At 32.8% G+C, this 16861-nt stretch overlaps 1 protein-coding gene across 1 annotated transcript; it reads right to left on the bottom strand.

Moving 5' to 3' along the window:
* Nucleotides 1-15796: 15796 nt before the first annotated feature.
* On the bottom strand, nt 15797-16657 carry LOC134361188 (olfactory receptor 5J3-like). The gene has a single exon (XM_063076167.1). It carries the CDS (start codon nt 16655-16657, stop codon nt 15797-15799), a length of 861 nt encoding a protein of 286 aa, XP_062932237.1.
* Between the last annotated feature and the right edge of the window lie 204 nt (nt 16658-16861).

Here is a 16861-nt window from a genome sequence, read left to right as displayed (position 1 = left end):
GGCACAGCCTTCCCAGCGTGAAAGCAAGAGCAAGATAGTCAGAAAACAGTCATGTCGGGAGATGGGTTTAGATAAAAAGTTCACTTATACGTTTACCTTAATTCAAATGGGAATAAAATCCCTAGAGCTAATCTTCTGATTAAAAGCTATAATACATATAATATTAAAAGTTTCTCTGTGTTTCTTGAGGGATTTAAGAAACTCTCAAGAACTTGATGGTTCCCCTAAGGCATTTAATTTCCTAAATGTTACAAAGAATAGAAGGAAGTGTGGGGCAAATGGGAAAAATAGAACCTGTGACCTCTGTAAAAAAGGCAATAGAATTAATAGTGATGACTACTTAAAAATTTAATAAGGGAAGTTTATCATGCTTTTCAGAACATATTAATTGGCTTAGTTGTCAGAAAAAAACAAAGACAAAGCATCAAACCATTTTTATTCCTTTACTTCCCTGTATCGGAAGAATATCATCAAAGAAAATTAAAACTACAGTAGTCCCCCCTTGTGTACGGTTTCACTTTTCATGGTTTTAGTTACCCACCGTTAATTACAGTTCAAAAATAATAAACGGAAAGTTTGAGGAATAAACAATTCCTACATTTTAAATTGTATGCCATTCTGAGTATGATGGAATCTCACACTTTCCCACTTGTCACTTGGTCTCCTTGCCTAGACGTTGTATCATCTCACAGCATCACGTGAAGCATAAGTACAGTGACATAAGATATTGTGAGAGAGAGACCGCATTCACGTGACTTTTATAGCAATACATGGTTATGATTACTTAATTTTGTTATTAGTTACTGTGGTTAATCTTTCACTGTGCCTAATTTATAAATTACACGTCATCGTATGGATGCGTATATAGGAACAAACACAGCATATGAAGGGTTAAGTACTATCAGGGGATTCGGGCATCCATTGGGAGTTGGGGACGTATCCTTTGTGGATAAGGTACCACTACTGCACTTCTTAAAAGGATTCCTTGAAATAACCCGATTACTCGTCTCCTGAATGTTTATTCCTCTAGGCTAACATGTGTCTGTTGATGGACAATTTTGTGACTTTTGGCTTCAGCTTAAACTGTATAATGATGGATTTTGGTAGCAATGTCACATACTGTTCTCATACATATATAGGTATCTAAATAAAAATTGAACTTCATTCTTTATACTAAAAACAATTATTTTTTTCTTCTTATATGCTAATTTCTTAATGTACTAAATTAAGAGTTAATGGGGCAGGTGGTAGTGTTGGAGACTGGGTGATATTCTAAGATTGAATTAGTACAGAAGATCCATTATCTTAGAAGGCCTAGACCATTCTAAGTACCTGATATATTCTATGCTGTGGTTGGTTTTTTAAAAATATAATTTATTCCCAGTCAGTATATAAAGAAGAAATAAATAGATTGAGTTTCTTAGGCCATATTCTCTTTTCTCTTAGGAAATTGTAGATTAAGAAAAAAAAAGTATCTGAAAAGACTTTATAAAAGTCTGTATTTGAAGGCATTCTGTCAATAAGAACTAAAACAAGACAAAACAAAACAAACATCAAAAGCAAATAATTACATAAAGTCCAAATGAGGTCCTCTATCTTTTGTAGGTCTATTAACCCCTTGAATTCTATATAATACTATGTTTAAAAGCACATATTTCTGGATACTGGCCCTATATCATTTATTAGATAGGTCTCCAAAGTAAGGCCTAATAGTTCCTATGAGCAGTAAAAACTGATATTAAATTTAATATTATTGATATTGGGAATATTTATAGTATTGCAGTTAAATTTGCCATATAGAAAAATTTAGTAGAAATCTTTAAAACTCACGTAGCCTACAGTAGTTAATGTTAGTTTTTTGGTCCTGAAAGTCTTTTCGTGAAGAATGTTATTCAGAAGTTATATTAATTAATACATTAGTGCTCAATATATTAAAGTGTTATATTTTAGAAAATAATTCTCTTTTCAAATATAGGTTATTGTGGATCAAATAGAATACAATAAACTCTAATAATTTAAATGTATAATTTAATGAGTTCATATTCCAGGGCAATTACTATCTCAATCAAAATATAGAATATTTCTATAACCCTCGAAATTTCTTGTTTTCTATTCAAGAAGTCCTTCCCTTTGATGTGCAACTTCAAGAAACTGCTAATCAGCTTTAAATCCCTATGTATGAGATTTGCTTTATAGAATTTCATAAAATTGAAATAATGTACCATATGTTCTTTTTGTGTGGATTTTTCCAATCAGAATAATGTTTTGAGAATCATTCACATTGCTGCATGAATTATTAGTTTGTTCTTTTTTTTATTGCTGAGTAATATTCCATTGTATGAACTTTGTACACTTTATTTATCCAATCTCCTGTTGCAAGTCATTTTGGTGGTTTGTGATTTTCGACTGCTATGAAGAAATCTACTGTAAACATTAGAGTAAAATTTCATATCAACATAAAATTCCTAGTAGTGTAATTTCCAATCCATTAACCGGGTACACCTATTCATTTGTATAGATCCTCTCTAATTTCTCACTGCAATAATTGATAGCTTTAATTTCTTACAGTCAAGTCTTATTTTGTTAAATTTATTTCTAAATATTTTATGCATTTTTCTACTAATGTTAGTGGATATTTTTCTGATTTCATTTTTGGTTTGCTTGCTATTAACATACAGACACACAGTTGATTTTTCTAAATTCATTCTGTAAGAATTGCTTAGGTTTTCTACATAAAGAAAAATGGACCCCAAGAATGAGTATACTTCTTCCTTTCCTATTTTGATGCCTTTAGTTTCTTTTATTTTTTATTCATTCATTCATTGCTTAATTCTTGCTTCATTTTTTTATTACTCTCTTTTCACATTTAAGCCTACCTATACATGAAATTTATTTTTGTGTATTGCATGCTATGTAATAGGAATCTCCAGGAAAATTTTGAAGAGAATTGTTCCACCAAATTCGGGAAGTTTCATCCATTACTATTTCAGACTGGGTTTTTTTGCTTTGTTTTGTTTTTTACTGTTTTCTTCTCTCCTCTCTCTCCAGCATGTTTTGATATATTTTATGGTGTCCTACCTGTCTCTGAGGCATTGCTCATTTGTCTTCATTCTTTACATTTTTGTTCTTCAAATGGGACTTCCACTGACCTACCTTCAAATTTACAAACTTTTTTTTTCTATCATCTCTTGGTTGTGTTTGGATTTCCCTAGAGTATTTTTCATTTTATTTCTCATACTTTTAAACTACAGAATTTTTATTTGATACTTGTATTTATCCTATTTATTGACATTTTTCTACTTTACGAATAATTGTTGGCATGCTTTCTTTTAATTCTTTTATTTATTTATTTATTTATTTTAAGGCCAAATTTTATTTTATTTTATTTTATTTATTGTTTTTATTTTTTTTAAATTTTATTTTGTCGATATACAATGTGGGTGATTATTGTGGCCCATTACCGAAACCTCCTTCCCTCCTCCCTCTCCTCTCTCCCAACCAAGAATGTCCTTTCTGTTTGCTTGTCATATCAACTTCAAAGAACTCTAGTTGTTGTGTCTTCTTCCCCTCTCCCCGTTTTTTTTTCTTGTGTGTGTGAATTATTTATTTATTTTTAGCTCCCATCAATAAGGGAGAACATGTGGTATTTCTCTTCCTGTGCCTGACTTGTTTCACTTAATATAATTCTCTCAAGGTCCATCCATGTTGTTGCAAATGGCAGTATTTCATTTGTTTTTATAGCTGAGTAGTATTCCATTGTGTAGATGTACCACATTTTCCATATCCACTCATCTAATGATGGACATTTGGGCTTGCTCCAACTCGTGGCTATTTTAAAGAGTGCTGCGATGAATATTGGGGAACAGGTATACCTTCAACTTGATGATTTCCATTCCTCTGGGTATATTCCCAGCAGTGGGATAGCTGGGTCATATGGTAGATCTATCTGCAATTGTTTGAGGAACCTCCATACCATTTTCCATAGAGGCTGCACCATTTTGTAGTCCCACCAACAATGTATGAGAGTTCCTTCTTCTCTGCAACCTCGCCAGCACTTATCATTCAGAGTCTTTTGGATTTTAGCCATCCTAACTGGGGTTAGATGGTATCTCAGTGTGGTTTTGATTTGCATTTCCCGGATGCTGAGTGATGTTGAGCATTTTTTCATATGTCTGTTGGCCATTTGTATATATTCCTTAGAAAAATGCCTACTTAGCTCTTTTGCCCATTTTCTAATTGGGTTGCTTGTTTTTTTCTTGTAAAGTTGTTTGAGTTCCTTATATATTCTGGATATTAATCCTTTGTCAGATGTATATTTTGCAAATATTTTCTTCCAGTCTGTTGGTTGTCTTTTAACTCTGTTAATTGTTTCTTTTGCTGTGCAGAAGCTCTTTAGTTTGATATAATCCCATTTGTTTATTTTTCCTTTGGTTGCTCATGTTTTTGGGGTCGTATTCATGAAGTCTGTGTCCAGTCCTATTTCCTGAAGTGTTTCTCCTATGTTTTCTTTAAGAAGTTTCATTGTTTCATGGTGTATATTTAATTCTTTAATCCATTTTGAGTTGAGTTTAGTGTATGGTGAAAGGTATGGGTCTAGTATCATACTCCTGCATATTGATATCCAGTTCTCCCAGCACCATTTGCTAAAGAGGCAGTCTCTTCCCCAGTGTATAGGCTTGGTGCCTTTGTCAAAGATCAGTTGGCTGTAGGTGTGTGGGTTGATTTCTGGATTCTCTATTCTATTGCATTGATCAGTGTCTGTTTTTATGCCAGTACCATACTGTTTTGGTTATTATAGCTTTGTAGTATAGTTTAAAGTCAGGTAGTGTTATGCCTCTAGCTTTATTTTTTTGCTCAGCGGTGCTTTGGCTATGCATGGTCTTTTGTTATTCCATATAAATGTCTGGATAGTTCTTTCCATTTCTAAGTAAAATGTCATTGGAATTTTGATGGGGATTGCATTGAATTTGTATATCACTTTGGGTAGTATGGACATCTTCACTATGTTGATTCTTCCAATCCAAGAGCCTTTTTTTTTTTTTTGGACTGGTAAGGGGATCACAACCCTCGGCCCGGTGTTGTCTGCACCATGCTCAGCCTGTGAACTCATGGCCTATATAGGCCATCCCTATATAGGATCCGAACCCATGGCCTCGGTGCTACCAGCACTGCACTCTCCTCTGTGAGCCACAGGGCTGGCCCTGAATTCTTTATATTTATTTCCTTTAGTTATCTGAACATATTATTTATAATAGCAACTTTGAAGCCTTATTTTGCTCAGTCCAACATCTGGGTCATTCAGAGATGGTTCCTAACTGACTTATTTTTTTCCCCCTATGTAATGATCACATTTTCCTGTTTCTTTGCAGGTCTTGTAAGCTTTTGTTGAAAACTATGCCTTATATAAAATATATGATAGACACTCTGCATTCTGTGTGCTCAGCTATGTTGGACACTGTCAGTCATTTTTATGAAGCTGCTGTTCCAAGTAACATTTTCAGCACTGCTTTATGCAATTTCTAGTTGCTCCACACATTCACCGACACTTGCTATGGTTTACCTTTTTATTGCATCCTTTATGGTGAGAGTATAACATTTCTTGTGGTTTTAACTTTTTCCCACAAATCTAATGAAGCCAGGCAACTTTTTATTTTTATTTTTTGTGGAAGACATTTTGAAAGCTGTTGGGTTATATGGCTGTTCAAATGTTTTATCCATTTTTCTACTGGCTTGACTGTCTTGGCTTTATTTATCTAGTTTGGTGTGGATATGATTTCATATATATTTAGAAAAAATATTTTCACTGACTCTGTGGCTTGCCTTTTCACTATATAAATAAAATTTTAAATATTAATAAAGTTCAATTTATTATTTTCTGCTTACAATTTAAGTTATGTATTTTGAAATATTAAGTAAAATGGACTTTGTTTCTTTTTGCACTTTCCTAAAAGAACTAGAGGCTTAGAAGATTGAACTCCATTGATTCAATTTGTATTTTGCATTATTATTGACAGATGCTCATATTCTATTTATTAAAAATGTCTCAATAAATTTTTTTGTACAGTAAAAATTTAATCACCATGTATTACTATTCAAACTTTCATATGCACCTTTCCCTTTGCTTTCTGTCATTTCTTGATTGAAATTACATGATTTTATCTTTTCCACTGTGTACTATGTTTAAGAAATACATATACACATATGCACACACACACACATACTTTGAAATGTACCCTAATTTTAAGTGTACAGCTTTTTTAGATGTTATGTTTATATGTATCAGTATAACCTCCATCCAAATAATGATACAGACATTTCCAGCACTCAGAAATGCTTTTTCCTGGTCATAATACCATAATTTAATTTAAAAGTTATAAACATGAACTCTTGCTTATGAACTTTTTATGTCTGCTTTCTATTACTGAGCATTACATTAAGGAGGTTTATTGTATATAGCAGAATTTTTTTAAAATGCTGTACACCTTTCATTTTTAAATATAAAAATGTATTAATTTTTTAATTAAAATATTAATTTTGTTAACAATGAACTTTTTTGTTTCTAGTTTATAAATATTACTCATAAAACTGGTAAGAGAATTTTTGTTCGTGTATTTTGATGGATATAAGACATAGATATAAGACATACTTATATCTAAGTGAAAGTCATAGGACATAAGTTAGCATATGTCCAACTTACTGTCAAACAATTCTTCAGAGTGTTTTTTCCATTTTTACAAACCTAATAGAAATGTGTGATTAATGACACTGAACATTTTTTGTATTCTTATTAGCTATTTTGAATTTATTTCATTGCAAAGCCCCTTTTCTATTTTTTTTAATATTTTTAGTTTTCTTATTCATTTTTTTGCCATCAATTTGTAGCATCTCTTAAAATATTATGGATATGGGTTCTTTATCAGATACAGAAGCTATAAGTACCTTTCCATGTTCCGTGGCTTTCTCTTTTAGCCTCTTAATGTTGTATTTTCACGGAGCATAGTGCTCAGTTGAAACAAAGGCCAGTTTTTCTTTTAGTCATTTTATTTTTAGCATTTATTTATCCTCATTAAGAAAACTTTCCCATTTCAGTGTTATGAAGATAAAGAATTACATTCACTTTTAGAGATTGTATTCTTTTTTCTTTCACACATTTAGGTATATGACCTATCAAATCAGTCTTCAATGATGGTGTGAGTGAGTGACATGTTAAGGGTTTTTTTTTCTCTCCATACATACATTCAATTTCTCTAGCAGCAGTTATTGCAAAAAAAAAAAAAAAGTTCTCTTCTGCATATCAATGACTCTGTTGTAAACAACAACAACAAAAAGTTATTTTATATGTGTTGTTCTCCTGCTACAGTTCTTGCTTTGCATTTGTTGATATGTCTATCCTGGAGCTAATATCACATTGTCTTAATTGCTGTAGCTTTATTTTTTCATGAAATTTAATAATGACGGTCATCAAACTTTGTTCCTGTTTTTGAAAGTGTCGTGATTCTTTTAGGTCAGTGACCATACAAACAAAATAAACAATCACCTGTCATCTCTGTCTCTCTGTCTCTGTCTCTGTCTCTCTCTCTCTCTCTCTCTCTCTCTAACACACACACACACACACACACACACACACACACACACACACGACATACAGACACTGAACTGGAGGGAACTTTACTGGAGTGTCATTGAATTTACAGATGAATTTGTGTAAAATTAACATTTAAGAATATTAAATCTACTAACACATGCATATAATACATCTTCTTATTTACCCAGGCCTTCTGTAATTTATACTAGAAATATGTTGTATTTTCAACATAAAGTTTTTATATGCTTTTAAATAGGTTTGTTAGTTTTCCATCTGCTTTGATACTATTATATGCATTTTTCACTTTTATTGTCCAATTTCTTTTGACTATTCTACACAAATATATCTAATATTTTTAATTGATCTTAAATCTAATAAACTGCTAAATCGAGGTATTACTTCTCATTCTTTTGGAGTTTTCATATACAAAATTATATCATCCAAGAAAAAAGAGAACTTTAGTAATTTATTAAAAAAATTATATTTTTTTATTTTCTAGACTTAATGTGTTAGCTCTGTTTTTCTGCGTAATTTTAATAGAAGTATTTATTATGAATATCCTTGTCTTGCTCTCAAAACTATGAGTAATATAATGTTGGATACACCATCTTTATCATTAGCCATGATGTTAGCTCTAGCTATATATGCACAGATACATGCACAATTACACATACACTTTCTTATAAGGTTAAGGAATTTAATTTCTACCCATATTTTGATAAGTTTTTAATCATGAATGGATATTAAAATTTATACATATTTTAAGCATCTCATAATTGAAAGTTTTTTTTCTTTCTTTGTTGGATCAATTGCCTTTAGATATATAAAACTACCTTGTTTCCCTAAAACAAGTCCTAACTATGTTTACAGACATCTTCTCTAGAATTTTGGCTTCCATAGCATAAAATATATTAGGCTGCAATTATATGTCCTTGTGATGTATATGGCAGATTTTTATATCAGTGTTTTACTGGAACTATTAAGTTAGTTGTTCCTTTTTTCTTTCTTTTTTCTTTAAATAATCTTATAATAATATTCCTTATTGCCTAAAAACTGGGATACAACACCAGAAAAACATCTCAACCTGGCATTTTCTTTTGAGTATAATTTATCATTATGAATTCAATTTCTATTTTTTCTTTTTTCTTTTCCGAAACATAATTGATTATACATAAATGCGGAGTGCAGAGTTCAATATCAGTATCTATGTACAGTATGTGGTGATCAAATCAGGTTAATTAATATATTCATCACTACAAATCATAACCTTTCTTTCTTTATGACCCTCAACTAATTTCTAACAACCCCACTCCACCTCCCCTGTTCCCACCTGTAGCAACCAGTTGTGTTCTCTTCTTTTGAAAGTTCAACACATTATTGATTGTTCTTTCATTCTTTCTTTCCTTCTGTCTCTCTTTTACATTTCAGCTCCCTCTTATGAGTGAGAACATGTGGTATTTCTCTTTCTATGCCTAGATTATTTCACTTAACATAATTTTCCCTGAGCTCAACTGTATTCCTGCAAATAGCAAAATTTCATTCTTTTTTGTCTGAGTAGTATTCTATTGTGTATATATACCATATTTTCCTTATCCAATATTCCATCAATGGACATTTAGATTGATTCTATATTTAGGTTACTGTTAATAAACCTACTGTAAACATGGGACTGCAGGTATCTCTTTGACTTGATGATATCTATTCCTTTGTGTACACAGCCAGTAGTGGGACTGCTAGATCTTATGATAGTTCTGTCTATACTTGTTTGAGAAACCTCCACACTATTTTCCATAATGGCTGCACTAATTTACTGTCCCACCAACAGTGTAGATGAGTTCCCCTTTCTCTGTATCCTCGCCAGCATTTGTTATTCTCTGTATTTTTTTTTTTTTTTTTGACTGGTAACGGGATAGCAACCCTTGGCTCAGTGTTGCCCGCACCACACTCAGCCAGTGAGCGCACCAGCCATCCCTATATAGAATCCGAACCCACGGCCTCGGCACTCCCAGCACCGCACCCTCCTGAGTGAGCCACAGGGCCGGCCCATTCTCTGTCTTTTTGATACTGGTCAGTCTAACTGGGCAGAGATGATATCTCAAAGTGGTTCTGATTTGCATTTCCCTGATGATTAGTGATGTTGAGCTTTTTTTTCATGGACCTGTTGGCCATTTGTGTGTATTCCTTTGAGAAATGTCTGTTCAGCTCATTTGACCATTTTTAAATTGGATTATTTTCTTTTTTTTACTACTGTTTGAATTCCTTGCAAATTCTGAATATCAATACCTTGATGCATACATAGTTTGCAAATATTTTCTCCCATTCTGTAGGTTCTTTTCACTCTGTTGCCTTCTTCCTTAGCTGTGCAGAAGATTTTTACTTTGATATAATCTCATTTGTTTATTTTTCTTTTGTTGCTTTGGTGCTTTTGAAGTTTTATTCATAAAGTTGTTGACCAGTGCCACATCCTGAAGTGTTTCCCTTATGTTTTTATAGTTTCAGGACTTTGGCTTAAGTTTTTAATTCATTTTGAGTTGACTTTGGTATATTATGAGAAGTACGAGTCTGTTTTCATTCTTCTACATGCGAGGTCCAGTTTTCATAGCACCACTTATTGAAGAGGCTGTCCTTTCTTTGATGTATGTTCTTGGTACCTTAGCCTGATATCAGTTGGCTACAAGTATGTGGATTGATTTCTGGGTTCTCTATTCTGTTCCATTGGTCCATGTGTCTGTTTTTATGCCAGTACCATGCTGTTTTACTTACTATAACTTTGTAGTATAATTTGAAGTCAGATACTATAATTCCTTCCTTCACATACTTAGAATTATCTACATTGCCTAGTTGTTCACCTGTTTTAGTAAGTCTAGTTTCTCAAGGAAGATGTTTTCAAGGAATTTTTCATTTCATCTAAAGTTTTATCTTACAATTCTTTTACAACATTATAGAATCTCTAATGATAATTTTCTTTCCATTCATAGTATTAGTAATTTATGTTTCTCTCATTTTTTCTCATCAAATTTTTCTATAATTTCAGCATTTTTGTTACTCTCAAATATTGTCTATGCTGATTTTCTCATCTGATTTATATTATATCTTTTCTGTTTTATTTTTATTTACTTCATTACACTTATTTTTTTAAGCTTGGTTTAACTTGAAAATATTTTAGATGTTGATTTAATTTTTTTAAGCATAGCTTATTTATGAGTTTGTTCATCAATTTCCAAAATTTCAGGTATTTATTAGTTGGCTTTCTATTATTTTTCAAAAGTTAAATTCCACTGGGAAAAGAGAATATACTCTGAATGTTTTCAATTATTAAAATTTGTTTTATGACACAACATAGAATGAATTTTTAAATGTTTTATGTGCATTTAAGAGTATTTAAGAGCATATTCTGTATTAGGGCATAGTGTTCTATGCATTTATATTAGGTAAATTAAACTTATTGTACTGCAGTTTTATTTTTATTGGCTTGTTTTACCAATTACTTAGAGAGCTTTTTATTAAAATCTTTATTGATATTTGTGAATTTTATTATCTCTTTTCCATCATCTTTCCTATAAGTACTTTGAAGGTATTTTTTTAGGTAGATACAAATTTAGGACTATTCTTCCTTTCTATTTTAGTCATTATTTTACAAAAAATAAATGTACCTTTTTATAAATAATGACACCTTTTCCCTTAATGATTATCTTTTTTGATATTACTATAGTGACACCAGCTTCCTTTAAGTTTGGATTTATAAGGTGTAACTTCTTTATTACTTTTTTATATTTTTACTTTCAATCTGCCTATGTCTCTGTATCTCTTATAAACAGCATTTAATTGGATCTGGCTTTTTGTTCTTGTTTGTTTGCTTTCTTCATCTACATCAGTGATTCTCAATCTGAGCAATTTTGCTTCCAGGCAACATTTGTCAATGTCTAAAGACATTTTTGGTTGTTATCACTGGTGAAGGGTGAGTTGCTACTGGCATTTAGTGCTGAGCAATCTACAATGAACTGGACAGCCCCCATAACAAAAAAATAAATCACCCAGCCCAAAATTACAATAATGCTAAGGTTGACAAACCTTGATTTCAGTTTGTTTTAGTATGTAATAATTGGCTTAATGTACATATTCCATCTCACTATTTGATTTATATTTTCCCTTCTGAAATTTCTGTTTGTGTACTATTGAATTAATAAATATTTAATTATTAAATTTTATGATTTTTACTAGGCTTTTATCTACACATTTTGATTCATTATTTTATTGGCTGCTGTAGGTATTGTAACATACACCTTTAATTTAGTAGAGTCTGTTTTAAATTAATAATTTTACCATGTTTAACACTGGAAGAAACTTCCAATAGTTTAATTTGCTTATTCCTTTCTAGCATTTATGTTTTGTTTTATATTTTATTTTGCCACTTGTTACATTCTCCTTAGGAAATCATTTTTGGTGTTCCTTTAATCAGTCAATATTCTCTAATATATCGACCCTTTAGGGTGTTCTTCATCATGCTCTGTTTCCATTTGGGGTTTTCCTTCCACTTAAAATTTCCTTCAGGATTTCCTGTTTTATGGTCTAACAGATTCTCTCAGCTTTGGTTTGTTAGTGATATCTTTATTTCTCCTGTATATTTTTTGAAGATTCTTTTTAAGTAAGAAGAGACTTTAAGGTATTTACTTTTTTCCTCTTTCATACTTTAAATATGTCATTTCATTTCCCTTGCTTTTTATAGTTTCTGTTAATAGTTTGCATAATTCTTACCATTGTTTCTTTGACCACAGAGTTTCTATGCACAGGTTTTTCTGTATGTTTTGACTTGGGATCTTCTGACCTTCTTGAGTATGTTTGTTTAAAGTCATCGGTTTTAGAACAGTTAGTCTTTCAACAGTTTATTTTGAATATTTACCTTAAAATATCTTTATCTTATCATATATTTTTCTGTCTGTTCTCTTTTTCTGGGACTTCAGCTACATCTACTTCACATGTTTTGATTGGGTTGCTCATGTCTCCTGTGTTCTGATCTATCTTTGTAATTTTTTTTCTGTCTCTGTGCTTCAATTTAGATAATTTATATTCATGTGTGTTATCAGTTCTGTTGTCAGTTTTCTCTGATATGCTCTGAAATTCTTCCAATAAGTTCTTATTTTCCGAGTTTGTGGGATTTCTTTTTAAGTTGTAGAATGCCATTTGCTTTTGTTTTTATTCATTTAAATATTTCTTAAAATAAGTCATCTTAATTTTCTTTTTATTTTTTCTGTAACACATCAATCATAACATTTTTTAAGGTCTTTTTCTATCTTTAACATGCAGATCTTCGGTGAGCCTGTTTGCATTTTGTGTGTTTTTACTCTAGATTATACTTTCTGCCTCTTTGCCTGTGAATAAAAGTATCATAGAAACTGAAGATGAATTTAGTTTCCACAGGGGAGGGTTTTGTTTCTCTTATAGGCAGAAAGGCTGAGGTGCTAATTATGTTAATTCAATTACTATTGGAGCTGGCAGTGGACTGGTTTGGAGTTACACATCTTTTTTTTTTTCCTCCTTATTTCTGTTGTGTGGATTTCCCAGTGTTTTGATTAAGAGGCTTGTCTCTCTCTATGTTTCCCTCACTTTCTCCAGCCCTTAAACACTGCAGGATATCAAGTTTTTAACTTTTAGGAGGTGTGAACTCAACTTCTTCCCTCTACATCTCCATAGGCAGCAAATATCTTTAGGGGGCTGTTGGGCTTGTGTTTGATGCAAGCCTCTGCCTTTGGTGGGATATTATCAACCCAGCACCTAGACGCTAAGAAAGATTTCATCCTGCCTGTCAGCTTAGTCTGAGCCTCCAGATTTGTCTTTTGGCTTTTGGAAGAAATTTTAACTTTCCGTGCCTGGCTGAAGCAGGATTAAAATCTGGCAAATACTTTGGAGGGAACACCTACATTACATTTGTTGCTGGCTCTTCCCTCTAGAAGTACTTTTTCTTCTAAGTGCAGCAAGCATACAGAAGATAATCAGCCTTTGTGGCCCAGAACCAGCTTCTCACACTCATCCCACCCCAAATTCTTCTGGGAAGACCAGCTGTATGTTTAAACACTTATATAATCAAATTCATCACTCCAGCCCATCTAATCACTTAAAGTTGCACTGTTTTATCTTTCCTCAGATCAGTCAGAAGGCACATGCCCAGACTCAGTAGCTGTTTCTTTTGGTGGGTCACAATCTTCATTACTTGTTTTGCTTGTGATACAACCAAAAGCTACTCTTTGCTTTGCAGAAATTGTCCACTAAGTCTATCTACTATATATCTAACCTACCTATGCATCTGTCTATCTAATCTATTATCTATCGTCTATCTATTTACCTATCATCTATCTATTATCTATTATTTACCTGTTTATATGTCCATCTCTCTATTTCTTTAGTCTCCAGGCCTGTTAGGCCCAGAATTTGACTAATATCCTGAAAGAAATTGCACAGTTTGGGTTTAAACCCACAAAGTATCTGCCAAATCTCTGCTGGGACCTCTGCACTCCTACAGAGCCTCCATGCAGGACAAGACTGGATTTTTAAGTATGCTCTGAATCACTGCAATAAAAGTCATCTCATTGTTTCCAAGGTTATACCTCTCTGATTTCTCAGCCACTCCAATTCTTTTGTCCTTAATAGCTATTCACCCCTTTTCAAGAGATGATTTCTATGTCTTATCCTGCTTTTCCTATTGTGTTTGCAGAAATGCTGTTTAAATCACAACAGATTCCATCCATTTAGAAGTAAAAGTGATTCTGTCATTTTGTATAAATATTTTTCCCATGTTTCCCTAACTTTTTTATTGTGAAACATTTTAAAGCTACAGAAGAGATTCAAGAATAAAACAAATTTGGAAGGATAAGCAATCCCTCGTGTACCCCTTACCTATGAACACTAATTGCAATAGCTGCAGTTGCTTTCTCACTCTCCCAATTTCTCTCTCAATCTCTATCTTAATATATAAACATACACATCTATATATACATGCACAAATATACATGCATACATTTATTTTTATAAAATAATTATATAACATTATTCTCTAATATACAATGCATGTTTATGCTTTCCCAAAGTTTGAGATCTAATATTAGGTAATGCCTTCTGGAAGTAGTCTACAAGCCCTATTCAGTGTGTTATAATATCTAATTGTATTTTGTAATTTTGATTCTTGTGTTATGAGTTCCTTAAACTTAATGTAATTATGCATCTTTTTTTATCTCTCCTACCTTGCAGAATTTCATCTCTTTACAGTCACTGAAATCACGTCAATGTTTATCTATATGTCTGAATCAATCATTTATCTATTAATGTCTCTCTCTATCTATTCATGAAACTCCAAAGTGAATAATTATTTCCTATTTTCAAGTGAAAATTTGGGTTTTGTAAACAAGTGTTTTGTCCAGAGTCACAGAACTAGTACATACCATCTTTTGAAGTGTATTGAGTTATTTATTTATTTATTTATTTATTTGGTCTTATCATATGGTCTACTTTGTAAAATATAATAGGTATGTTTGAAACGAATACACATTTTGTAGGATTTGGATGTCGTCCTTATCTCAGTTCTGCTTGTTTGTTAAAAAATCTTGGAGTCATTTTTGACTCTTCTCTTTCCCGCACCATCCTGAGAGTTCTAGCATCAAAATGTATCTTGTATTTGTGTTTCTCACAAGCTTCACTATGACACCTCTTGTCCAACACGCTGTCAACTCTTAGCTGAATTATTGTGTAGCCTCCTGGTTGAGCTTCTGTCTCTTACTCTTGCCATTCTGTGATTTTTCTCTGAGATACCAGTTCATTTGATAAATGCCCACTGTTTGAGTCTTCTTTTATTTGAATCCACGTTGGATTCTTTTAAAACCACAGTGAGCTTCTTCAGATTTTAGCATGAGAATATGTCAGAAAAAATATTTATTAACTTTTGAAAGAATGAAACTATTAAGCCACCCAAACCATGAACAGCAAAATACCCGAGTGATTTTCAGTCTTCAGGTCAAACTCAATACTCCTGGCCCAAATTGTACTAGAGCACCTTGATTATAGTTTTGTTTGCAGTGGTATTTTTGACAATTTTAAAGAAAGTCTATCCATTTGTGAGTTAATGTCAGGTTTGCAAAGCCATTGACAGGATCGAATCAAGTGGGGGTTCTCTTGCACCAAATTGATCTTTTTGCTGCATCTTTCACACCCTTATTCCTGAAGCTATAAATCAACGGGAATCACCAGTGTATAAAACACAGCAGAGATCTTCTCCTGTGCCAGGGAATACTGAGAGCTTGGCTGGATGTAACTAAAGGTCACAGACCCATACAATAAGGTCACAGCAGTCAGGTGGGAAGCACAAGTGGAGAAGGCTTTGTGCCTTCCTTCTACTGAGCGGATTCTCCGGATGGCAATGATGATGCGGACATAAGAGACCATGATGATAATGAAAGTGAACATTGCAATGACTCCAGAACAGATCAAAAGTAACATCTCATTGGCGTGGGCATCAGAGCAAGAAAGCCTTAGCAGAGGAGGGATGTCACAGAAATAATGATTCACAATGTTAGGAGCACAGAAGTCCAGTTTGAGTAAACCTATTGTATGTGTCAGGGAATTAATGAGCCCACCTGAGTAAGATGCAAGCACCATCAGAATACACACACTTTGGGTCAAAATGACTGTACACAACAAGGGATTAGCTATTGCCACATAGCAGTCATAAGCCATCATAGACAGGAGGATGCCCTCTGTAGTTACATACACTGCAAAAAAGAAACTCTGCAGAACACAACCAGAGAATGTACTGGACTTATGTTTTGATAGGAAATTGATCAGCATCTTAGGAGCAAAGACAGTAGAGTAGCAGATATCACAAAAGGACAGGTTGCTAAGGAAGAAGTACATTGGAGTGTGAAGTTGGGCATTTAACCAGATCAAGGAAATCATCCCCCAACTACCTACCAGAGTGATGAAATAAATAAGTGTGAAGAGCAAAAAGAGTGGTGTCTTCAACTTAGGATTTTCAGTTAACCCTACTAGATAGAATTCCTTTACTATGGTATGATTCCAACTTGCCATGCATTTAGGCTCACGTAGGTCCTTAGTTGTAGAACAAGATATCACTTAGATGAAAAAAATATATATTCCCATCATGATTCAGAATCCATATTATCATGCAACATTTATGGTTACCCTGTAGTTAGATAAGGAAAAGAAATTAACCTCAGCAGTAGCTTATATATATGGCTAGTTAATCTATATAAAGTAACACAAATTTTTGGA

Source organism: Cynocephalus volans, chromosome 12 (assembly GCF_027409185.1).
Source record: "Cynocephalus volans isolate mCynVol1 chromosome 12, mCynVol1.pri, whole genome shotgun sequence".
Taxonomy (NCBI): Eukaryota; Metazoa; Chordata; class Mammalia; order Dermoptera; family Cynocephalidae; genus Cynocephalus; species Cynocephalus volans.
The sequence above is the reverse complement of the archived record's forward strand: the minus strand, read 5'-3'. Positions and strand labels throughout refer to the sequence as shown.